The 24,803-nt window shown below is 42.0% G+C and overlaps 4 protein-coding genes across 5 annotated transcripts; 2 read left to right on the forward strand and 2 right to left on the reverse strand.

The window, feature by feature from the left end:
• The first annotated feature begins 2,312 nt into the window (after positions 1-2,312).
• On the forward strand, positions 2,313-7,165 carry LOC121626911 (protein C-ets-2-like). The gene is made up of 7 exons (XM_041965658.1): positions 2,313-2,331; positions 3,617-3,736; positions 3,862-4,065; positions 4,725-4,910; positions 5,270-5,482; positions 5,585-5,703; positions 6,950-7,165. Exons 1-7 carry the CDS (start codon positions 2,313-2,315, stop codon positions 7,163-7,165), a joined length of 1,077 nt encoding a protein of 358 aa, XP_041821592.1.
• Positions 7,166-12,137: 4,972 nt separating this feature from the next.
• Positions 12,138-14,423, reverse strand: zgc:112271 (uncharacterized protein LOC553698 homolog). 2 transcript variants are annotated; one of them, XM_041965435.1, is made up of 4 exons: positions 14,387-14,423; positions 14,050-14,114; positions 13,682-13,779; positions 12,138-12,428 (listed from the first exon to the last, which is right to left on the reverse strand). In XM_041965435.1, the coding sequence occupies exons 2-4, from the start codon at positions 14,110-14,112 to the stop codon at positions 12,329-12,331; spliced, it is 261 nt and encodes an 86-aa protein (XP_041821369.1). In that variant the 5' UTR covers positions 14,113-14,114; positions 14,387-14,423; the 3' UTR covers positions 12,138-12,328. The 2 variants fall into 2 exon arrangements, with proteins under 2 accessions (XP_041821369.1, XP_041821370.1); XM_041965436.1 differs by having other exon boundaries at positions 14,318-14,392.
• A 315-nt stretch (positions 14,424-14,738) lies between these two features.
• slx1b (SLX1 homolog B, structure-specific endonuclease subunit) lies at positions 14,739-18,120 on the forward strand. The gene is made up of 5 exons (XM_041965447.1): positions 14,739-15,157; positions 15,246-15,297; positions 16,224-16,541; positions 17,218-17,433; positions 17,693-18,120. The coding sequence occupies exons 1-5, from the start codon at positions 14,985-14,987 to the stop codon at positions 17,720-17,722; spliced, it is 789 nt and encodes a 262-aa protein (XP_041821381.1). The 5' UTR covers positions 14,739-14,984; the 3' UTR covers positions 17,723-18,120.
• A 1,997-nt stretch (positions 18,121-20,117) lies between these two features.
• On the reverse strand, positions 20,118-24,460 carry LOC121626626. Its single transcript, XM_041965238.1, has 7 exons — positions 24,329-24,460; positions 23,988-24,109; positions 23,790-23,900; positions 22,827-22,880; positions 22,083-22,241; positions 21,477-21,599; positions 20,118-21,347 (listed from the first exon to the last, which is right to left on the reverse strand). The coding sequence occupies exons 1-7, from the start codon at positions 24,333-24,335 to the stop codon at positions 21,309-21,311; spliced, it is 615 nt and encodes a 204-aa protein (XP_041821172.1). The 5' UTR covers positions 24,336-24,460; the 3' UTR covers positions 20,118-21,308.
• Positions 24,461-24,803: the final 343 nt, after the last annotated feature.

Consider the following 24,803-nt stretch of genomic DNA (forward strand, 5'->3'; position numbering starts at 1 on the left):
ACCCAAACACACACACACAGCCATAACAAGTCCAACACACTGCTTCTTTTCATCAGCCTCCACCATATTCAGGTTCTCCAGGGCCAGCTAGTGTGGGAAACAAACGGCAAATCCAGCAGCTGTTACGCAAATGTTCTGATTCATAAAAAGAGAATCGGTCAAAGCCAGCAGCTGCAGCAGCATCCACCGAGGCACCTCCACATCCTCCCTATCAGTGGATCCAGTACTCCTGGGGCGTCTAAAAGAAGGTTAAGTGTATTTCAAACACCTCTTAATCACTTTCCTGTTGAACATGTAGAAAATGTTGGAAGGTATTAACTAAAGGAGAGAATGTGAAGTAGGACTTTTGGTGTCTTTGTACCTCCAGCGTCCGGTGACGGTAAGATGTTTTTACAAAATAACATCAGATCTGAAGACATTACATCAAGGCATGCAAAAGGTTGCTTCTTATCTCTTTATGATTCGAGGCCATCCCTGCCATCGCTGAGGGGGAACACTGTCATATCAGAGCAGAGGGCAGACATCCTACACACAGTGCTGCACTTGTTCAGTGTTCACTAAACATGCTTCATTGTTGAAGCATGTTTAGTGATTTTATTTTTCTGTCCTCTTCTGACTGACGCTCTCACACACTTCAAGCAGTGACTCACCTGTGATTTCCAGTTGGTTGTGCTGGTTGGATTCACAGAGAGGTTGATTTTGGTGGAGATCTAAGTCTTTTTCGCTGTCCGCTATCTTTAAGATGAAATGTCCTCTGATTCACATGCTCTGTGTGCCATTAAAGACGGTTCAAAATATGCTAGTGCGTAACTTTTCGTCAGAGTAACTCAAACCAAATGAGAAAAGTCACTAATAACATTTATATTTATATCCAAACAGTCTTGGTTATAATTAAATCCAGTAAAAGTCTGGTGGCTGCATATGGACTAAAATAATATTGCTGTTTTATTTTGACACATGACTGCTGTTCTGCTTCTGTTCAGCATTTTCAGCATTTTCAGCATTACAGATCAAACCGATCAAAATCAGAACTGATATTAACACCTCTGCAGTCATGCACAGAAACACCGCTGTCCATGAAGCTCACTGGCTGGCTGATGAAGTCCAGGACCTGAGAGCAGTGAACAAACACATACAGCAAAGAGGAACTGTGCAGTGAAGGAGGGTAAAGCACCTGAGGCAATATCCCCTGACTGCCAGCAGAGGGCGATGTAGCTCCTGGATTTTACTCTCGCAGTCATTGCTTCACATCAAATCCTCTTTTTTCTGTCTACCTCTTAAGCCAGAAGAGAGATGGAGAGGAAATCTTTCACGAAGTCTTCTTTAGCCACTTTGGACATTCTGCAGAAAGACGTTGAGCTGAGGAATCTGGTCAGTTCTTGTGAATCATTGGTAAATGAAGCTCTGTTGGCCTTTAAAGCACTTTGTGTGTTGTGATTTTTTTTTTTTTGTTCTCTTGGACTTTGAACAGAGGTGTAAGACAAATTAAGGCAAAGTGCTGAACACTGAGAGAAGAAACATAAAGAATGCTATCGTACAGGGCGACAGGGCTCACTGAATGGTCTGATGAGTCTGAACATGATGTGAATGTTATACTACGGTCTTCACAGTCACCAGCGCTCACCTGCAGGAGATTTTACAACATAAAACACATGTAAACCAATTAAAACCCTCAAGACATGCATTAAATGTTATTTAAATATGGTAAAGACTCAGACTGCACCTACTTTACTGTTTATTAACTCAAGGGCCACTTACTACATTTCCTCTGGAGCTTTAAGCCTTTATGAGTAGCTGCTGTTTGCTCAATTGTCACGATTCAGTCGTAGCAACAACTGGGCCAACAAATCCACTGATGAAGGTCGTGAGATGTAGCTGTAGGCTCCAGAAGAAAACAAATATGTGGACATTGAGTTAAGATGTTTTCGAAGTCAAAAATTAACTGTCAAGCCTTCAAGTTTTTTTTCTTCTTCTTCTTGGGATGAGGTGTCAGTTTCCTTAGCTGACAGACCATCTCTGATGCTGATAAATGAAGACCATTCACACTGAGTCCTTCAGTGTTCACATCCCAGAATTCTTCACTGTAACCCGTCAGCAGATGAAATGATTCTGCAGATATTCTACATGTGACGGTTCTGGGATTCCACCCTTGGCCTCGGACCTGTTCCTCCGCCCCTCCCACATCCACATGACTGGCAGTTGTCCATCACAGCCGGCCCCCTCCTCCCCTCCCATCTATCATGTTAAAGCCCCATTTCCCCCTTTGCGGTCTCAGTTTCCTCCACCTGATTCCCAATTCCTGACTCACTGGGATGGACCGCAGTGCTTACGGTAAGACAAACTCTTCCTCCACCTTTTCAGTGTTTCATCACACTCTTCAGTCGACGTTCATTTTGTTTCGTGTTTGTTCCAATCTGGCCATTCTAGTAATTATTGAACTTGAACTTGACAGAAGGTTTATTTGAGCTGTCAGCACTTCGTGACTGGTTCATGACACACTACAATGTAGTTGTAAGCAGGAGGCCATTTTTAAATGTTTCTTGATGTGTTTGTCTCCTGTGGAGCATCTGGTGTATAAAGCTTTCAGCTTCATCAGCAGACACAGTTGGCTCAGTTATACACATATATAAATAAATGAATACTTCATAAAGAATAGAATAAATCCATTTCATAGACTAGCGAAGTCTCTTGAAGAAAATGTGTGTGATTGCTGTCCGTATTGGTGCTGATTGGCATCATTTGTGGTTGACTTTCTAATCATTTCATCTCACTGACTTTAATGTACTGGCTGAGTTAGAGATGCAGGGGCAGGGAGGGTGCTTTAAATAACTTCAGAAATTCGGCTTTCATCCATCATGGTACACAGCTGTGTACGCCACCATAATGAGTGTATGTTAAGTTGATCAGTGTGCAATAGTGAACATTTTAGTACTTGAATGGAGTTTGTACTGTATACAGGTGCTGTGTCAGAAATACAGTATATACTATGTAACTCATATACTGTTCAGGTCATCATTATAAGCCTGTGCTGATCAGCTGATTAGTGAGGTATTCTGAGTATTTTGAAATATCAGTGGAGTTTTTACTGTATTGACATACTATATAAGAGATGAAACACAATGCATATCTATGGGATTTTTAAAAATCTTAATAACTCAAAAAGAATAACTCTGGTTGACAATGAAAATAGCTCCTGTCTACAAACAGTGATGCATGGTTTGAAGTATCAATCATCTTGGTTGCATTGAAAGTGTAGGAGAAGATGGGTACCAGAAGTGTCTTTACAAACCATGTGTTTCAGGAAGAGTTAATCAAATATGTTAATTGATGTGTATTATATAAAAACACAGAATCACACTAATAGATATGTAGTATTTCATATTAATGTAAAATATGAAGACATACTTCATATCATTACAGCTGGCTGTTATAAACCTTTACATACTTTATAAAAGCTACATATGAGGACTTAAATGAAGCTGTAGGTCAAGACATATTTGCTTGTGATTACATTGTAATGAAAATATATTGTGCAAATATGCTGCTTCTAATGGGCTTGTACTTAGGTCATGGTGTGAAAATGAAATGAACTTTCACATGTTGTTGTTGTCTTAAGAGCTGGACACCCTGGAGGTTCCTCCTCTCACCCCTACCAGTAAGGAGGTCCTCAGCCAGGCAGTGAAGGCCAGTTTCGCTGGATTCGCTCAGGAGAGAATCAACCATCGCTTCCCACAGGGTACAGCCTGAGCCACATGCAGAACATGTCCCTTATCAATAGAGGTGTGAAGGGGAGGTGAGAGGTTCCCGAGCATTGTTTGGTTCATCCAGAGCTAACGTTGGGGCTTACTTGTGTTGATCCAGATCCCACCATGTGGTCTGAGTGGGAGGTGAACTACTGGCTGGATTGGTGCCAGGCTGAGTTTGGGCTCCACTACCTGGGCTCAGACCTGAGAGGCCTGCAGGGTGGTGAGCTGTGTGGCCTAGACAGGGAGGCTTTCCTGGGCCTGATGTCCGACTGCACTGCGGGAGAGATCCTGTGGGAGCACCTGGAGGACATGAGGAGAGGTAAAGGCTTTTTTCAACCAACGGCAGATTCTTCCAAACTCACAGTTTTGCTTGAACTGTGCCTTACAGATCGTTAACCCCACCTTTGATAAAGTTTGTTCATTGAAGTTTAATCGAGGCACTCATAGTTTTCTTTAAAATATATGTAATTTAAAAATGGCCACATTCAAATTCAGTTGAGAAATTAATAATATACTTGCATAATTAGTAGTAGTTTACTGTGTGAGTTTAAACAATGATCTCAGTTGGACAGCAACAGAAGGGATTTGTAGATTTTCTGCAGGCATTGATTGTCCAGCATGTGTAGATATGTTGTTATGTATCCATTGACATGTGTGGTCAGGTACATGTATTTTTTAAACATATTTTCTTTATTATATTACTGCCATGGAATAATAGCACAATGTGGCCTCCGACAAAATCCTCTTGTCATTTGAATTTGATTCTCCAGAGAGTGAATACGACTGCAGTTCTTCATTACCCACATGCACGCCACCATCTTACTGCCAGCTTCAAAATATCAAAGGTAACAATGGCAGTTAATGTGTTTTCTACCTTTTGGCTACTTTCATTGCCATAATTACCACTTGCAGTGACCAGTTACTTGTTTTAACATCATTCTAAATAGGTTTATGATTCTATTGTCCATGTTTCCTCAGAAAATTACTCGGACTGTGTCCAGGAGCATCCACACAAACACTGTTACCATGCTCAGTATCATCCCACTGAGAGGGCAGACCTTCACTCTCTGGACCCTGTGACTGTGCAGCATGAAGACTACTATCTGATCAAAACAGAGGATCCCAGCAGGAACGTGGTCTCTGCTGCTCCCCTGCAGGAAACAGGTGGGAAGGGAAGTGAAAACAGACTACATTTAAACTTTATGGTACAGATTCGATGACAGGAATCAATACAGTGTGTCTGGTAACTGAAAGCAGTTCTGATCACATTTTACTTTGGTCCTGAGCCTGTTACTGTTTGGTCTTAGCCATGCTTATAGATATATAAGCTTATAGATATCTTAAAAGGGTCCCCTGAATCAGGAAAAAGCCTATTTGGTGGAGTTGGTGGTAGAGCTGTCTAGACCAGTATATATCAGAAACAGGTCCCACATCCCTCATGCCTGAAGCCTCTCTGCATCATCACCTGAGAGCCCTCCGTCCTCACTAACCTGCCCTTTTGCTGCACTGTTCTGCACCTGCAGAGACCGACTCTGCTCACAGTGACGACCCTGACATTGTGGACTCTCTGTCGTGGGCTGCTCCACTCCAGGATATAGAGCAAGTGACGGAGGAGACCATGCCTGAAGATGTCTTCACTTTACCACGCCCGCACAAGAGCTTCAAAGAATACGTGGGCAACAAAACAGATCTGGGCCGAGCCGTGATACCGGCAGCTGTCCTCGCTGGTTACACTGGTGAGTCGTGGTTGAAGGACCAGATAAAGATTTTAGATCTCAGATTTGTTGTAACCTTATGCTGCAGGTCTTCAAGGTATTCCTCCCACTATGCTTCAACAGGAAGTGGTCCCATTCAGCTGTGGCAGTTTCTACTGGAGCTCCTCACAGACCGCAGCTGTCAGTCATGTATCAGCTGGACAGGAGATGGGTGGGAATTCAAGCTGACGGACCCTGATGAGGTACATAATGATTGTGAGTCTGTAGAGCAGTGTGGGATGTAAATTGCTTCTACAATTGGGGAAATAACATTTGTTTTCTGTTGTATTTAAGATCAGGTCCAGGCCGATACAGCCAGGTGTGGGGAATCTTTTTCCTGTCAAAGGCCATTTCGTTTTTCATAAAATCCTTCAAGGGCCACACTAACCTCTGATGTGATGGCTGGAACTGCTTTATTCTGGTAGCACTGGACTATTTTTCTTTGCAGTTCTGCAGCAGCAACAGGGCACTCCTTCACAAATTCTCCTTCTGAATGAAGTTTCAGCTTCTTAGCTATTAGCTCGCTTGCCACAGAACTTATGCTCACCGCATAACACTGTCTGTGTCAGAATGTTGTGAAAGCTGCCTGTTGGGCACCAGAACTCTGCTGAAGAGCGTTCACAGTTTAGCATGTTTTGAGCTGTAACGATGCACGAGTTTGGACTCCTTCATCACTGTGAACGGCCCCACTAACTTAAGCATGTTGGCTTACCTTTAAGGCTTACTTCAACAAACAAATAATCCTGTGTTCATTTCTCTCAGAAAGCATGACATTCTGCAGCTACTTTTCTTATCTTAGCAGTTGCCATGATGCATGTCATCGTCATGAGGAAACCACTTTGTACATGTTGTGTTCAGGGACAACCTGGAACGAAGATTTAGTCCACTATTTTGTTTTCTTTTTGTGTTCGTGGGTTGCCTCACGGGTCAGATCAAACGCTCTTGTGCGCCGCATGTGGTCTGGAGGCTGGCCTTTCCCACTTCTGACCCTGGCTACATTTAGCATAGCTTAACCAAGAGACTGGAATCATGGGGCCACTGCTAGCACAGCGATGTCAAAACATTTTCAAAGAATAAACTTCCTAACTGAAAAGGTTTTTAATCTTTATTTAGTTTATTTAACACATGGAAGTATAAGCTGGTCTTGTGGCAGTAGTTAGCTTTTTTTCACCAACTACTGCATTTGAAAGTTTTCATAAATGTCACTGTTTTAACTGTCGATGCACAGGATGTCACTGCATCCTGGTGACTACAAACACTACTGCTACTGCTCTTTCCAACACAACTACTAAGGGCTTTCTTTTAGATATTTTCTCTGCATTCTGCTTTATTGGATAGTGACAGCTGGGCTGGATTTGAGCCCTTTTATTTCAAAGCTGTCGAATAATCACAGCTCTGTAGTGTCTACTGCTGTTGACCTCGGCAGCTAACATGCAGCTTTGTCTCCAGGTGGCCCTGCTGTGGGGTCGGAGGAAGAACAAGCCCAAGATGAACTATGAGAAGCTGAGTCGTGGTCTGCGATACTACTACGACAAAAACATCATCCGCAAGACGGCTGGCAAACGCTACGTCTACCGCTTTGTCTGCAACCTGCAAGGCCTGCTGGGATACGAGCCTGGAGAGCTGCACGGCATACTGGACATCAGTGAAAAGCGTCACCAATGACCTCGCCAAACACTGGCAAGAAGGAGCCAAGAGACACTTTTTGAATCAGATCTTTCAGTGTATAACTTTTTATTAGCGTCATGCTTTATGAGAAGCAACCATCTCAGAGGGTGACACACAGTGTAGGGATGAGAGGACCAGTTTTATTGAACTGACTCATGAATGACTCTTTTTTAAAAATCCCCCTGCACATCCAGGGAGACGTGTGTGAGTGGCAAGTTCGCCAGTTTATGGTAATAAATTAACTCTGCTTAATGCCACAATCGTCAACACAAGCAAAGCAGCCACCACAAATGTACCTTTTGTGAATCTTTCAGTCCACATTGGCTAACCGCTCACTTCCGACTCACAGCAGTGAGCTCCATCGCCCGTCTCACTCGGCCTTCGGCTCAGTGGGTTTGTAGTTGTGAACGACTCGCAGTTTGCCTCAGCGGGTGTTTGTCGTTCAAAACAATTCGTGCAGGGGGCTGAGGCTGTCTGCTCATGTGAGTCCTGAGCCTTAATGAGTGTAATGTAGCACTTTATCTTGACTGTTGTGACTGTCTCTCTGCTAAATCATTCATGTCATTTATTCCTCTGTGAATAGATAAGACTGATGGATTTGGTTGGTCAGTGTGCTGTAAACTACATAATATTGACCTTTCATTAAAAATGAACCAGTTGTTGTTGTTATTGATTATTTGTTATTATGTTTTAGTCCATTCACTATGTGGACTGAATGTAGACATGCTGACGTTACAAAGCAATTAATTAGTGAATGTGTTTTTCCTGTTTCAAGCAGTGGATGCAGACGGAAGTAAGATTTCTAAGCAAATACCTGCAAAATTAAAGATATTCTCATCAGCCTTAACTTTACTTTGTTTATGTCATGTCTCGTCGCATTTGTTGATGTGTCTGTTCACAGTGTCAAGTCTTGTCATGCACTTCCTGTTTTATTGTGAAACCCTAACTCTCCTCTCATTTCAGACCCTTGACTTCCCGGTGTTCTTCCCGCCTGTCTGATTGTCTGCCCCGCCCTGATTGTCTCCACCTGTTCATTGTTACCTCGTGTATATATAGTCCACGTCTCCCTTTGTCCTGTGCCAGATCGTCTTGTGCGTCTCGAGCCTTGTTGTGAACCTTGTCTTACCCCTTGAGCTAATTACCTTGCCATTTGCCTTTTTGTTATTTTTTGCCTTTGCTCATTTTTGTCTCTCAGCCTAAGCGCCTTTAGTTTGTATTTTTTGGATATCCTCAGCGTCTTGATTTTTGCCTGTCTAAAGAAAACCTTTGTTCAAATAAATTCAGCCTTTGAGCTCGCTTTAAGTTTGGAGAGTTGTGGTGTCTGCTTGTGAGTCCTGAAACCTCGAGCCCAACGGGCCTTTTCAGTTTAGTGCTGATTTGCAACTGTTAGCATGCTATCATGCTAAAGATGGTGTCCATGGCAAGAACTACCTGCACTGAGCAGATTTCCACTGCAGTCCAAATCATTTCTTCCAGTGAGAAACTGAGCAGATGGGATGAGGTGGTACACTTAGGGGTCCAGCCTGAAAGAATCCCTGCCAGGAGGTGTTTCAGCAGAGATCAGCTGGTGGTTGGACTAATGGAACCTGACTGATGTATTCAGTCAGCTCCTTCTGCCTTTCACTTCACGTGAACGAACTGCGTGTAGTGCTGTGTGGGCGACTGGAATAGTGAGCTCCTGCAGATCAATTTAACATCTCTGATACACAACAAGGCTTGATTGATTTATGGCGTTCTAATTCCAAATACAGCAGAGCTCCATTTCTGCTCCTGTGGATTTAAGACTAACTAACCCTGATTGATCTGCACAGCTGGTTTATAATACAGCATAGTGTGCTGTATGCTCATGTACACAGGACACACAAGTGCTGAAAATATGTGTTTATTGAGGTTAAGCCAAGATTAAATTTAGTGTGATTTGGTTGTTTTTTGGATCAAAAAGTCTTAGTAATTGTGGAAAAGTTAAACCTCTAAATAAACTTATAAAAGCTGACATGACACACTGGCAAGTTTTCTTAATTTTTATGAAATGTATCCAAGGATTCTATCGTGTTGACTCAGCGATGATGAGGAGGACTCAACACAGAAAACAGATCCACGCAACCCCACTGACACAACATTGGAGAGGCTTTCAGTTGAAAAGCAGACAAAGTGACGCTCCACTGAAAAGCCACCTTTACACTCTGTCAAACTGTCGTCTTTGAAGGTGTCTATGAAGTTTGTAGTTTGCTCCTTCACAAACAGCTGCAGTTAGCTTGATGGAAGCTAAAACAAATTCTAATCAGAAAAAAAATTATCATAATATCTCCAGAAACTTTGATATACAGCCAGTGATTTACACTGGAGCAATTAAATACTTCCTACTTTCTTCCTGTTTAATGTCGGGACAGCAGAAGAAAACAAGACTATGTGGAACAAGGGAGCAACAATGAGGCATTTTAGAGGAAAAGAGAAATAAATAAAACTTTTTGTAAATCGCTTCTCAACAGCCCTGCTTCAGTTTCCCCACTCACACTGAAACACCAATCAGCCTCTGTAAAGTCATTCACTGTCCAAAAAGCCACTACTGAAACGGACAGAAAAAGATGCTTGTGTAAATGTATCTGGCTTAATGTGGACGTACTCTAAGAATCAGCAGGTCTGGTGCACCGATTAGCTTTTCCAGCATGTGAGAAAATGATTCACAATACCGGCTGCAAACCATCAGCATATATAGTCGAACTGCAACACAAAACACATAAGCTATGGCAGCAGTAAGAGTCTTCAGCCTCCATCAGATCAGCCGGGACAATGGCCATCGGGCCGAAGCACAGGTTTCACTTTAAACTAACAGAATAAGGTGCCTGGGATATGATTATGTTGTTTCTTGTTTTGTTACTGACTCACAGCTCTCGAGGGGAAACTGCCGTGGTATAAATTACAAGGTCAGTGTTGTACTCTCCAAAGCTTAAAAGAGAGAAGCTCTGTCCTGACCAGTGAATAAACTCATTCCCAACACACACTCGGACAAAGACGCACACTCTCCCCCGCGTCGGCTCTTCCATTAGCGGGCCTTGGGAGGGTAAGTGGTGGAAGTAATCTTCACACACTTGATGCTCTCGCTCTGTTTCTGTCTGCTGTTCGCTGAGGCAGAAAATCAAATCAGCATTCAGCCATTTCTTATCGCAAACACATTCTCATTTTCACGCCATAAATGTGGGGATGCAAATGAGATGTTGAAACTTGAACACAAGAATATGACCCACTCAAAGGTGAAACATGTTGTCTCCTGCAGTGTGTGTGTGTCCACCAGGTTTCATCACAGTCTCCAGGTCGAGGCCATTCACATGCTACACCATGTATGTGTTCTGTCTGTCTGCCTGCTGATTGGCCCCACTGTTAAATTATTCTTTTCAGACTAAACTTACCATGAAAATGATAAATCATCACAATACTGACTGTTAACAGAGAGAAGAGCAACATCGCACTGGCAGGTTTCCACATTTGTAGCCCAGTTTAGTTGTGACACATGTTGATTAATGGTTTAGTCCCAAATACAAGCCGAATGGATTTCAGCTGGTAAACACAGTAAACACACTCATGCTCAGCTGCTCGCTTAATGCTCTGTAAAATGGAGGAATTATTGACTCTCTATCACACACACACACACACACACACACACAATGACCAGGTCCAGTATGTCTTGACTGACCTCTCAATGATTTTAATGTATTGTTTCATATTATTATATACTGTAATTTCCAAACAAAATACAGTTTGTATGATTATATGAATCGCATAGAACATTTTACTTCCACAAATTAAACAGCGCTTTAAGCGAGTGTGCGGTGTGTGTAGACGCAGGCTCAGGTGGCTGATGCGTGTTTGTGGAACCAGCAGAGCCCTAAAAAAAGCCACAGATTGACTGATCAAAGCACACAGCTGTAATGTGTGGCCCTGAATCCGTGCAGGCGGGGGGTCTGCCTGCTCTTAATAACACCTCATGTGTTGTCTCTGTGCTTCGTGTGAGGCCTCACTACACTCCAACACACACTCAATATGCACACATATGCACGAGGGAATAAGCAAATCAAGCTCAACAGTAATGCTTTGTGTCATAAATGTATTTGTCTAATTTATATTCAGAGCCCATTCTTCACATTGTTTGCTGAATTACAGACCTGTTCATGTGTTGCTAGAGGCTGCTGAATGGATCTCATATAAACCCACTGATGTGTGGGCCTTTTATTGCTCTTTCAGCTAGTGATCCATGCAGGCTGCGGTTTAACTTTGTTATTTTAACTCTAAAAATAGAATTGAAACAATCTCACCTCATGGTCCATTAAGTAGCTGTTCTTGAGCTTTCGATCACAGTGGCCACATAGACAGAGTTTAAAATTAAATTTCCACTTTTTGTAGCACCTTTAATGACTTCAAGATCCATGGTGGCTTAGTAGCTGAAGTCTGAACTGATTCTTTATATCGAACAGTAGTTCAGACAATCTTTCCACAATTTCATAGTTCATTTACGTGGTGGAGAAACTGTCTTCTCAACTGCTGTTTTCAGCATCGAGAATGAACTTTGAACCTCATTTAAGAATACATTTTAAATCAAATATTCTTTCTTCATGAGTATAAAAAGTGACAAAAACAAAAAACATCTGAAGTGTATGGGTGCATCAAATCCCGAGTGCAAGAAAGATCTCAGCATATAGAAAACAAAAATAATTTGTTGCAGCTCATTCAAATGATGCTACTAATAATGTACCTACTATTTATATTACAATTTAAACAAATGTCCATGATCAGTCACTTTCCCCACCTCATCTGCTGACTGTTTGGTGACCTGTCAAATACTTGATAGCTGGGCTGAAAGAAAGTTTTCTCTAAAAATCCGTAAAAGTATTAAAATATGACTTCCTCAGAGAAGTGATTTAATTCGGTGTATTCCAATGTGCTGAGCTCTCAAACAACCAACACGGACAAAACACAGCTTCAAAATGTTTTATTGCCACCAGAACATTTAATTGCATGTATATCAACATTGCTGATTTCCAGGAGATTCAGGAGAGCACTTGTATTCTTTCTACCTATCAGAGAGGGATATGGCCTGTTTACAGTAGGAATTTTAAACTGATTTGAGTGGGATATGATGTGTGTGTGTGTGTGTGTGTGTGTGTGTCATTGTGATTTCTGTTTCTCCCACTGTTCTGGCGTGAGGGTCTTCTGTTCGAAAGCATGGATCTCTTTCAGCTCCTCGGCTAGGCACATATTCACCATCCTGTTGAAACACAACACACAGGTCTGGACTGCATACATGTGCAATAATCAAAGGACGTTTCAGATCTGACAGCAGATGAGCTGTGCTCGTGTTGGTGATGTGCAGCTTTACTTTTACTTTTTTCATTAAAACTTTAGCTTACTTATAGGCTAAGAAATATTTCACCTGGGCTAGGCTCACCTGTGACCAATCAAAATATAGACAACAATCTTATTCATCTTACAAACATGTCTTTAAGGCTTAGTGGCTGGTAGAGGGTTGAATGGTTTGGATCCACAGTTGCATTTCATTTTTGAAGTTTCTTGTTATGAAATTATATTTTGCAATATATAAAATGCCCTCCTGCCCAAAATACAATATTTTGCAATATTGTATTTGGGCAAGAGTAAAAAAAAGAGAAGAGCGCTTGCAGGGACATTTTTTGATCCAGTTGATTTTAAAGGTGCAGTTCTGGGCAGTAGAATATAAAAAGTTAGGGCATAAGAGTCAACATTACTCAATATTGCTAAGTTTCTGATATTAGTTTTGTTCTTTCCAGATAAATTCATTCAACATTTGACCAACAGACTTACAATCAGCAGCTTTAACATTTCAAAAATGCACAGCACGTTGGCCTTGATACACCTTCAGCTTTGGTCAAGAAGGTTCCAACTCTTAAATTCACCCTTTTTAGGAGCCACACATGGTGAACACTTCCTGGATCTGTTTCAGATATTACGATAATGAGTTACCCGGGACAATATGGCCTGTATGTTTAACTGCTGTGCATCAGAGTAGAGTCAAGTGAGGGTCATGAAAATTTTGAGTGTTTAGGGTTCAAATTTGCCAAGTGCTGACCTGGCAATGGGATGGCTGAACGCTCATTCACACAGTGCTGAGGTGAATGCTTTCCTGTGATATTACGATGTTATATGGTACTGTAGTCCCTGCAGGGTTGCATGCTATCTGTGTTTACATGTGACACTGTGCTGTGTTAGCACTGTTAGCACTAAGTGATGCTCAGTTACAGATTATGGTTTCCTAACCTGCTATAACAGACTAGTTCTGCATGTATCCACACAAACATTACCTGATGTCATGTAGCACAGCTGTTACATAATAATTTTTCATAACAGATTATAGAATAGAATGAGCTATATTGATATGATTCTGTTGTCTCTGTTAATAAAAAATGGCATTAAGGCTGTATGTGTGGCCTGGGCCTACCACACTGCAAACATGTATTATGTGATAGTTACTACAGTATGTCATACCTGTGTCTCTGTAACAGCTGCTTGCCCTCAAACTGAGGCGACACCACCAGGACTTTGAAGCTGGCTGCACATCTGTTGGGTGAAGTATCCTCCACATCCTGGAGAAGACATGTTTAATTTAGAGCAAACACTTCTCTCATTCTCATGCTGCTGATACCGAATTACTGTATGCATGATGATGTGCTCTACCTTGCTACCTGGATCACTGTTTGTACTTTAACTGGCTGGCTCAAGCCTGAGCGAGTCCTCCAAACTAACAAGCCCACAGGCTTGGCACCGTATTTCGTATAGCTGAACCAATCTCCACTCAAAAACCATTCAATTTAGTGGTGGAGAACAAGTAATACAAGCAATGACCAGAAACTTACCACGTGCACTGCCGCGAGCTCCTTAATTAGTTTGTCACGGATGTGATCAGCTGTGATAGCCATGTCTACATGAACAAAGCACACAGTGTAACGTTAGAAAATCAGTTGTTCCAGTGAGATGCCAGCTAATTTTTAGATTCCTTTTAAAGAGACAGACATGCTGACACCGGAAGTACTGTATTCTTCAAGACTAAAAATCCGATATCTCTTTATAAAGTATTACAGCACAATTGTGAACTGAATGTTGAATTTAGACACTTATTATTACCAGAGGCTGTGTTGTATGATGCTCTTGCTAATTTGTGTCAACGTGCGTGAAAGTGTTCTTGTCACTAACCTTACAACCGACAAAGAAATGCCCAATTGCATTGGCGCAATGGCGACTACGGCCAATCAGATGGGATATATACTCATGATGGGTGGGAGACATTTTTAAAGTAGCGAATCATAATATTAGAGGTCCTTGGCGAAAGACGAATTAAATATTAGTAATGATTAATGTAAACGAAAATATAGCTTTCAAGTTCACTCAGTTTAAAATGTTTAACTATTAATTACGCGCTATTTATAGTGTGAGCAATTTTATTAGAGTCACAGTTAGAAACATTGAGTCCTTTTGAAAAACATTTTGTCAGGCAGTTTCATGGGCTGCTAAGGCAGACACCGTTTACATGTTACCGGATTTGAGTGAGCGATGCCTTACTGCGCGTGAAAATGTATGAAGCATTTATCTGCGAAGACATTTTACAAGTAATATTGCCGTGAGAATGGCAGTATTACCACTATTTATTTGGCTGATATCTTCTAGTTGTTTTAGCTTTCGTCTTTTTGTAACGCTGTACACCGGTCATAGTTAACGTTATGCTTAAACCAAGCTAGTTAATAAACGTTAGCTTTTCAGGAGCTTAATAACACACCGCTAATTTTCCTCTACAATGGTAGTCGAGGTGGAAAGCTTCTTTGGTGTGTACATGCTGTACTGCACTAATCCTAAATTCAAAGGCCGTATTTATATCGGCTTCACTGTGAACCCTGAGCGCAGGATCGGACAGCACAACGCAGGACGGCACAAAGGGGGAGCCAAGAGGACCAGTGGAAGAGGACCATGGTATGATATACTGCACTAACCAAACGATAGACATGATGGACACTCACGTAATATGTGATATTCTACATATGTTGTTTGTTTTGTTCAGGGAAATGGTCCTCATTATACATGGGTTTCCATCTGATATTGCTGCCCTGAGGGTAAGTCTATGGTTGTTGAAGTGACTGTACAATATTGTGTATCAAAGTTCATTATATTCAATGTGACGACAGTCCATCCTAAACATGAAGAATCAATATTTGCCTGACTCTTTTGGTATCACAGTTTCTCACCTTCAAAAGCAGAAATAAATTATCATCAAATACTCAGCTGATATCATGATATCATGAAAGCATACACCAGAGTTTTCAGTCTCATTTACCCGGCCATTGCATCGACTGAAACATCAGAATCACTTCACAGTAAAGAACACCACAAAGACTTTTCTCGCATCAAAATCGCTGTCTAGTTTGCCCGAACTTCACGGTTCTTCAGATGAGGTGGAAACACAAGCTGGAATGGACAAATGGACTTTAGTTCCGATGTTTGATTCTGAGTTTAGTTCTGTGGCTCAGTACTTCCTGTAAACATTTGGTCAAAAAGTAGACAACTCATGTTTTCATGCTGAAAAACATGTCAGAACTCAAGCAGGATCTACATGAATCAGATTCCTTGTTACCGATGCAGGACAGCATGACCACCTCAATTTTACTATCATTTTACTCAGACTATAATTTACTTCCAGAATAAGAAAATAAAACCTATTTACTGTTTAGATTAGCCTCATCTTCACTAGCTTTTTGCAATGGAGAATAAAAAGTAAATGTTCTTTTAGTACTAATTTAGTACTGTATGTTTTCTGACTTTTAGTAAATTCTGTTTCATATTATGTCCCTTCAACATTCAACTTTTGTCCTTTTTCTTGTTCTGCACATTTGCCTTATATGATATAATAATTCATGCTATTATTTTCATTTATATTGCTCTTGAATCAAGTTCCAGGTGGTATTAAAAAACTCTTCAGTCCTAAGTAGCTGTTTTTTTTCAGGTTGGCTTGAATAATTAAAACTGTTGTTATATTTGCCAGTTTGAGTGGGCATGGCAGCACCCTCACTCCTCCAGGCGTCTCTCCCATGTCTCTCGGCGCTCCAGGAAAGAGTCAAGCCTGCAGTTCCACTGGCGCGTCGTCTCCAACATGTTGCGGGTGGCGCCGTGGAGCAGACTGCCGCTGACGACCCGCTGGCTGAAACAGGAGTACAGGATGGACTTCGAGCCTTGCCTGCAGCCTCCGCTGCACATCCCCATTGCTTTTGGGAGTGTGAGAGCCAAGAAGAAGCTGCCGCTGCAGTCTGCAGGACAGGAGGAGGAAACATCCAGGTGTTTTCTCTGTAAAGGGCTGCTCACGGTACAGTCTCTTCACATATCAATGAGAATTTTGTTCTGTCTAAAGATCTGGTGATACTGTGCTTTTTGTTAAAGGAGTAGTTCAACATGTTACTACTTAACCAATACGTAAGCAGATTGTAGTGTAAAATTAGTCAGTGTATACATATGTAATAAGTAAAATATTAATAAAATAAGCATGTTTACCATAATAAAGAGCTGCTCCTTCAACAACTGACTTGAACTGGATAGACTCACTAACAGCTGATGAGGCTGTAACTAGGCTGGACAACAAGAAACATTTGTTCCATCATTCGAAGGCACCAGAGGAGACCTTGTGGTTCTTACATACTGACTTGATTTGAAGAACATTAACTAATGCTAGCAGGCATATCTGTGTCATGGTACCATGTTACCAATGACCAGCCATTGTGAAATTTAACAAACAAAATGTTGCATGGTAGCATGCTAGCATACTAATGTTTGCTAAATTGTAACAATTAGCATGTTAATATGTGTACACACTAAACTGTAAAAAAAAAAAAACAGAAGGTTTTGCAGTCTCACTTGTACTGCATCTTTCACCTGCATCTGTCACTGTCAAACAGACTTTCTGGTTGGAGGTCAATATTGTCAGAGTTAGGTTAGTTTAGTTTGGAAAAAGGCTAGAATTTTATTTTGTCTCCTCTTTGCCTCAGGTGTCAGAAAAGCTGACCTGTTTCCACCCGTCCTGCGGAATGAGCAGTCATGTGATCTGCCTTGCCAAACATTTCCTGAAGTCAGAGCCATCCCACCTCCTGCCAGTGGAGGGTCAATGTCCGGCCTGTCGTCGCTCTGTGCTGTGGGGGAGTCTCATCCGACACAAACACGGCTGCTTCGGAGACCTGGAGGAGATCACGCTGTCTGCATCCCAGGTAAGTTATTGGACAATTCAGTTATAGAGGGAATACAACTGTGTCTGTTCAATGCTCAGCAATATGAGCTGTCCGTGTCTAAACTTTTCCTACTTTGTACATATTACACATTGAAAGACTGTTTGTTTATTCAAACCAAAGGAAAATCCGTCCACAGTTAACGTCTATACTAAAGCAAAGATATTTATTTGAAGATCTGATGTATTACAAGTGAATGCAGCTTTTGCTTTACTGTTTTTTTTCCTCTCATCTCCCACAGAGCCACTGGGCAGATGAACTGCAGATATGAGGGAGTGGAACCTTCCAAAATGAACTTTTCTTTTCCTTCTTATGGAGCTGTGATGACACATGACACATGTCATAAAGAAAATTAGAAGATTATGTGTAATGAAATATGAAATATGCCTTTTTAAACTAAACAGACATGTACATCAGCTTCATAAAGTCTGTCCTGCAGCAATGAGCGCATGTCCAGCATCTCTACAGGATGCTCCATTTTTACAGTTCTGATGTCTCGAGCCATGTCTGTTCTAATATGTGTTTAATAAAACAAGATGGTTTTGTACTGTACATAAAGTATAATGTTCTGTGAGTGACACTGGAGGTGAGTCCAGTCAACTAAAGCCTTCGTCTTGGTTTAGAAGATACATTTCAGGGCTGTAACTGGAATTATTGAAATTAATGAGAACATATGTTCAAAAATCCCAAATGCAATTCCACCCACCAAAGAACAGGCCGGGACTGACCAGCCACCAAAAAGACTCATTACAATGTTTTCTTATTTTATTAACTAGCATAAATTATATTTTGCAGTTAAATTCTTAACTTCAGAACAATCCTTGCAAGTTTCCTACCTTTTTTCTTTTTTTCATCTTTGAAAACAGGTGTAAAAGAAAAAAAAAGAATTCAGTGTTTGTTGTTGTAACACCCACTTTTGCCACATGGGGTTGAAGTGCACCACACATGGGAGAAGTTTGCTTTCAAAGCTCTCTGCCAGAAAGCTTCTTCTTCTTCTTAGGATTTATTATTTTCACTTTTCACTAGCGGAAGTTAGGAAAGTTAGGAAAAGATCAGAGTCTGGGTTAATAATGGTCTGACTCACTGGATGTATTAAGCTGGCATGTCCCCACGCAGATTTCTGATATTTGGATTTTTTATCTTGATGTATATTATTTTATTACTATTATTTCTTGTAGTTTAAATTGTATGGGTCAAATGCATTATCCTATTGATGTCATAGATCATACCTCAAAACGCCCCCCCCCCCTTCCCTGTGGTTTTGGTTTTTGGTTTTTCAGTGGCAGGATAGAATCAGGTGGTCTGTGCACCTGCATGCAAACAGCACTCTGTTGCATTCAGTGCTGGAGGAGATGTCAGTTACAGCATAACGGTGTGTTGCTGAAGTTGTAAGTAGGACATCAAGCCCCTTTTCAAATGTGTGTGTGATTTGAAATGCCATTAGTAAGACCCAGTCAACTGCCTCTGAGAAATATAGCTTACAGATTGCTTTGCAGGATAGTTGGCCTTCGATCAATTCGGCTGTTTAGCCTTCTGGCTCTAGCGTCGTATCCTTCTTAATATTAATAAAGAAGATCTGTGTGAATGTCAAAGCAGCGAGCAGAAAGCTCGGCCCTGTCCTCAGTCAGGAGGTTCATAGTACAAGAGGTCAGCTATCTTAGGTGAGATTTATAGTGATCGGCTATTTTTCTTTCATGAAAATGTCTGCAGATTTTAATGATTGATGATGATCATGCAACCAAAGTTGCTGATCTGTGTGAAGCAGGTAAAAATAAGTGAATAGCCTCATAATGATTCTCACAACAACAGCAACATAAATATTCTTTCACCCATTTTCCTTATTAAACAGAATAATGCAGCTGCGCACCTTTTTAATTCAAGTTTCTCTTTTCTACCTAACTTTTCCTAAAGACGAGCTTAATTGCCAAGTTGCCTACTCATTGTAAAACACACTTCATTCAACCTCAACAGAAACAAAATAAAACTCACCAAAACCATCTTGTTTTTCCAAAGTTACAACAGCTCTGGTTTGGTTGAAATAAACCCTTAATTCACTGAATAAGATGTGAAAATCCCTGCAGCTGACCTTCCTCTCCCTCTTCACACCTCTCCTGCCTTCCTCAGAGTCTGAGTCCTGGTCGAAGGTCCTGTAAGCCTCAGTACTGTAACCTCAGTTGTCAAACTGACCTCAGTTGGCCTTGGGCGCTGTGTTCAGGTCCTGTTTCCCGCAGTGTAAACACCAATAATCCCCCCCGTTTCTTTCACCTGTATCCAAAGTATCCTGGCAGAACCTCGTTATTTCGCCTATTCTCAAGTCATAAACACAGATAAGACAACAATTTAGATCAGTCTTAGAAAATGGATCACCAGAATTTCTTTCTTCCTCACTTGCCTCTCAGGGATTCTGTACTTTTGGCCTTCAAATCTCTTATTGCGTAATTTTAGGAGGACATGCCCTCAGTGTCCTCATTGTAACTACAGACCTGATTTATTGTGGACCTCCAACCTGCCCCTGAGACACAGTGCAAACAGACAGAAATGGTCATAGTGGGGCAGTATATGGAGAGAGGCTCGAGTAAAAACAGGGACTTGTCTCTGTGAAGCGCATTATATATGTGACAGTCTTGTTTTACAGTCCAACACAAAAACATCAACAACTGCAAAACTCCTTTACATTTGTTAGCTTTTTATTATCAATGATCGTTAGGTGCAGTAACAAAGGAAACAACAGGAAAAGCATTACTCATGTAATAATCATCATTGAGTAACCAAAAATACAAACAAAGACATTTTTAGAAAAGGATTAATGTGCATCAGTTTGTGACTTTACTTCTGTTTGAAGTGGTAAAATTAAGTTTATGTGTCATCTCTATACAGTTGTGTTATTTAGCCTGTGTGATGTTCCTGAGTACATGTTAAAACGTTACTGTGTGCCACTGAAAGAAGAAAAAAATCTTCCTCTTACAATAGAAAAGGTGAATTCGAAAGCAGTCGAATGCACAATTCCCTCAGGGGCCTTTGCTTCTCCGCCATCACCTGGCCTGGTATGAGCCGTAGCTGGCGGTGGCTAATGTGAGCTAACGCTAGCAAACTCTGGATAGATGTTTCTGTGTAGCTGACGTCGCCGGTTCACTGATTCCCTGTTCATGTCTCAGGTGTTTGCCCCTCGAGCCTACTGGAGCATTTTAACTGACAAAACAGATTGAAGTGAACATTTGAGGAGAACATATAAAAACAGATCTGTGTGAAAATAGATGGACATCGTAACTTTACTAAACATACTGGTCTTTCTTCCAGCTGCATTCATTGCCTGTTTTACCACTTGGGTACAGTTTACCAAACTGTAACACACACACAAATTGACATGTTATCACCTTATGTTCTTATGACATATGTGGTAGCAAACATTTGCATATTCATTCAGCAGACACAGAACGAGATCACCATTCAGTCATGTTTCTGTCAGCTGTGATTGGCAGTCATTCACTCTCCTTTTAGCTCTGTTTTGGTCTCCATCAGCTCCGGACGGAAACATCTGGCTTGGTAAATCCTCCACTGTGCTCACCAGCTGGTCTCTAACGCCACCTGTCTGCTGTTTGGTGCAGGGCAGCTACCGCACAGTGGCCGATAAGGCGAAGACTTTCCGGGCCGGAGAACCAAAGCGATGAGCTAAAAGAGGCTAAAAAGCTCTGCAGAGCGGAGGGGAACTGCAGAGTTGAACTCTTTGAGGGTTTGCCACTACTAGTGAGCCATTTCACATCACACATTTGTCATTTGATCCATCGTTAATATAAAAATATTGATTAGTATAGCTTTAACTTTGTGTAGCACTGGTATGTAGCTGTACGTCTGTCTCCTCACTGTTGAGCGGGGGGGACTTGCACAGTGATCACTGGCTGAGAGGGACAGAAAACAAAGAAAAGAACAAATTTAAGACGTGGAACCAGACTTGGTTGCTAGATTTGGAACAAAGCTAGAAAATCGTTGCGGGTGTGCTGCAACAGTTATCGTCACTGTTCGCTCACCATTTTGGGGGCCGGCGCACAGCAGTTGATCACCTTGCAGCAGTAGATGGCCAAAGTGACAGAGATGGCCATCAGAGCCACCTGGATGACCACACTCTCAGCGTAGAAGTGGGAGTGGGTGCTCTGAAGTGGGGAAGAGAATTTAAAGACAAATTATGTTTGGACTCAGTCGAGATGATGGAAAGTAAAGTGTGAAGAAACATAACACTTCAACTGCTTTCATCTCGTACTCTTTAATGGAGGGTTCAACTGCTCTCTGTGCTTTAATCTCAACTGATATTTCAATATTTATACATTTGAAACATAATCTGTAGAAATGAAAGGATAATTCTGTGTTGTTACAATTTGGATTTAAAAAGTTTCAATTCTAAAAATGTGCGATGTTAAATTTATACAATCACAATAGTACAATCAGAAGCTAATTACACTAATTCACTTATAACAGTACAAAAGTGCTAGCATTAAATCACTCTTCATGTGTCAGATTTGAAATGTACAGTATGTGAAAATGCTTGGAACACATTGTGTTGTATCCCATCGCTAAACAGCAACAATACAGTTTCATTACTGGCCTGGTCCAACTCTACAACAGTGAACAGCGCTCACCTCAATTTTCCGACAGGTTTCGCCATAATGTAAAGTGAAGTTGTCGTAGTAGTAATGCCAGCAGAAAGAGCCCGGGTCCTCCATTTTAATCAGAACTAAGATGACGTTAAAGGCGGAGGCAACACAGGCCACGATCTGCATCCCCAAACAGGCCCTCAGCTGAGAGACACAGAAAACAAACTTCTAGAACTCATTTCCCATTAAATAAGTCATTTACAGATCGGAAGAAGAGGAGCAAAAGGTCATTTGTTATATAAACGCAAACCATGTTCATTTTACCTGTTGACTGGTCACCTCACAACCATTCACAATCATCCCTGCTGTATTAGCGCGGCATCATTTGCGGTCACACGCACATGCAGGCCGGCGTCACTCTCATGATGCCGGCCCGCATGTGCGTGCTGACCCTTCACTTCACGGACTTCCTGTCCGCTCCTGGCGCCCGCTCTGTCCACCCCTGCTCGATGCCAGATACAGGATCAGCTCGGCCGAGTCTGAATCTGAATCTGAATCTTATGCAACAAGCGGCTCAGTCCAGCCTCACCCAGTGGCTGATCTGACTCATCTCACAGAGGAAGTGGCACAGACAGAGCAGTTCTTGTTTTGTGCCATGCAGAGTCCACTGGTGTGACAGTCTTAAGTTCTCGTGGCAGCCATGTTAGATGCTGCTCTGAAGGCAGTAGGCCCGGATCTGTATGTGATAGTTAGAACATTTGCCGTCTCCTCTCCATCCAGGTAACTCACCGTTGGCAGGTGGAGGTTCTGTGCTGCTACAGCCACACTCCCAGCTATTACCACCTGCGAGAGAACACAAGCATCAAACTCAAAGCAACCTGAACATCACGACTCAGTCTGGAGTTTCACTCGTTTTCAGCACAGCTGTGGGTGAAATGCCTGTTTACTACGTAGTAAAGATGGTGACAATGGTACAAACATCCAACGTAACATCTACCAACATTATATCTGAAGAGCTAGCTGCTAGGACAGCTCTACATCATGTTATCACCTTTGAACTGATCGATCAGTGAAGCAAACATACGTCTCTTAATGACAAATAAAAGCAGAATATACGGCTCATCCTTTAGGAAGCGAACAAGTCCCACATCCAGCTGCTCCATTTCTGCAAACACAATGAATTTAACATTTTAAGCCTGAATTAACACCTTGTGGAGGTCTGCCTCCTCCACGTCTGTCCAGACTCAGAAGGAGACTTTGAAGGAATTACATACTGTGCTGACATGTATGATTCCAGTGAATAATGTCCGGTGAGAAACATGCTCTCTTCACCTAGAGACTACTTTTAGAGAGCTTCAATCACCTGGAGCTCAATATCAGCAGAAGCAGTGAGCTGTGCTGGACCATAATGATTCAAACATGGATGCTGCTGCAGAGTCTGACCCACGCTGGAGTCTGTATGTCAGCCTCTGCTGCTCGGATTTTGGTCATTTGTCTCCCAACTTTATGGAAGTAATTTTAAATCAGTGGACCGGCCCTTTAAAGACCTGACAAAATACCTATTCATCACATGATCTAAAATCATTTCATCATTGCAACATTGCCTACAATGACCTCATACAACCAGAGCTATTGATTATATATACCTGGGCACAAACACCATTGTGTCTCACATATATTTTCACATCATCCACCCGTCCTTCTGACCTGAGCAGTAGGACGACAGCAGATCTGAGTCGTGCAGGTGCTTACCAGCAGAGACGAAATGAAGAAAGGTATGTCACTCTCCCTTTGAGTCAGGTCTTTGGCCAGGAACACAGCCTCACAGGTGATCTGAAAGGCGCTCAGGCCAATCTGAGTGATCTGGGCCAGCAGAGAGAACAGGATACTTAATATCAGGCTGGCAAACACACACACACACACACACACACACACACACACAAACTGTACCCCCAGAGCTTTGGGCTCAGCCTCCAGGTACTTCTCTTTCCTGTGGACGTTTCTCTGGAAGGTAACTGCAACCAGAGGGCTCTGAGCTGCGCCGGCGCCTTCCTCCACCACCACTGCTTCATCTGAAACGGCCGTAAACTGCTCTTAACTTCACACACCACTGACACTGAGCACGAGCTGAGCAGCACGCGGAAAAGAGAAGTGCTTGCTTTGCAGCGGAAGTCAGCTTCAGTATGTCGAGCAGAACACAACATCTGGATCTCATCAACTCTGGACAAACAACAAGGTTTCTCAGTGTTAACTCTGATATGAACTAATGGAGCGAGAAAGCGTCTTTTTACCTGCCATGCTCGCGATCGGTCTGCTTCGGCTTCGTGAACGGATGTGCCCCCCTTGGAAACGTCTTTATCTGGTAATCCCAGGCTGCAGATTGGAAGTTTTGCAACAACTTCGTGAATGTGGGCGATCAAGTCCCGCCCTGTCACTGCAACATGACTCCTGCTGCGCATTTTCGCTAAACCGCCTCATCAGCTGTTTGAGGCCGCTCAAAGCTGAAAGCCGGACAGATGATGTGACCGTAGTCAGATTTGGCCCACAGGCAGCTGAATGCCTCTCAGGCCACCACAACAAGGCCCCCACACTCCACTCTCAGATCAGTGTTTTAAAATGTCAGCTCAGACCACTTGACTGTATGCTATATTCAACACTTTCTGCTTCAGATATAAGCCTGAAGTTGAGCTGCAGAAAACTCTCTCTGGGACTTTACTTTGTCAGTACACATTTCTAAATGGTGCTCAGTAAAACCTGATAAAAATA

The sequence above is a fragment of the Chelmon rostratus genome, chromosome 23 (genome assembly GCF_017976325.1).
Source record: "Chelmon rostratus isolate fCheRos1 chromosome 23, fCheRos1.pri, whole genome shotgun sequence".
Lineage (NCBI taxonomy): Eukaryota > Metazoa > Chordata > Actinopteri > Chaetodontiformes > Chaetodontidae > Chelmon > Chelmon rostratus.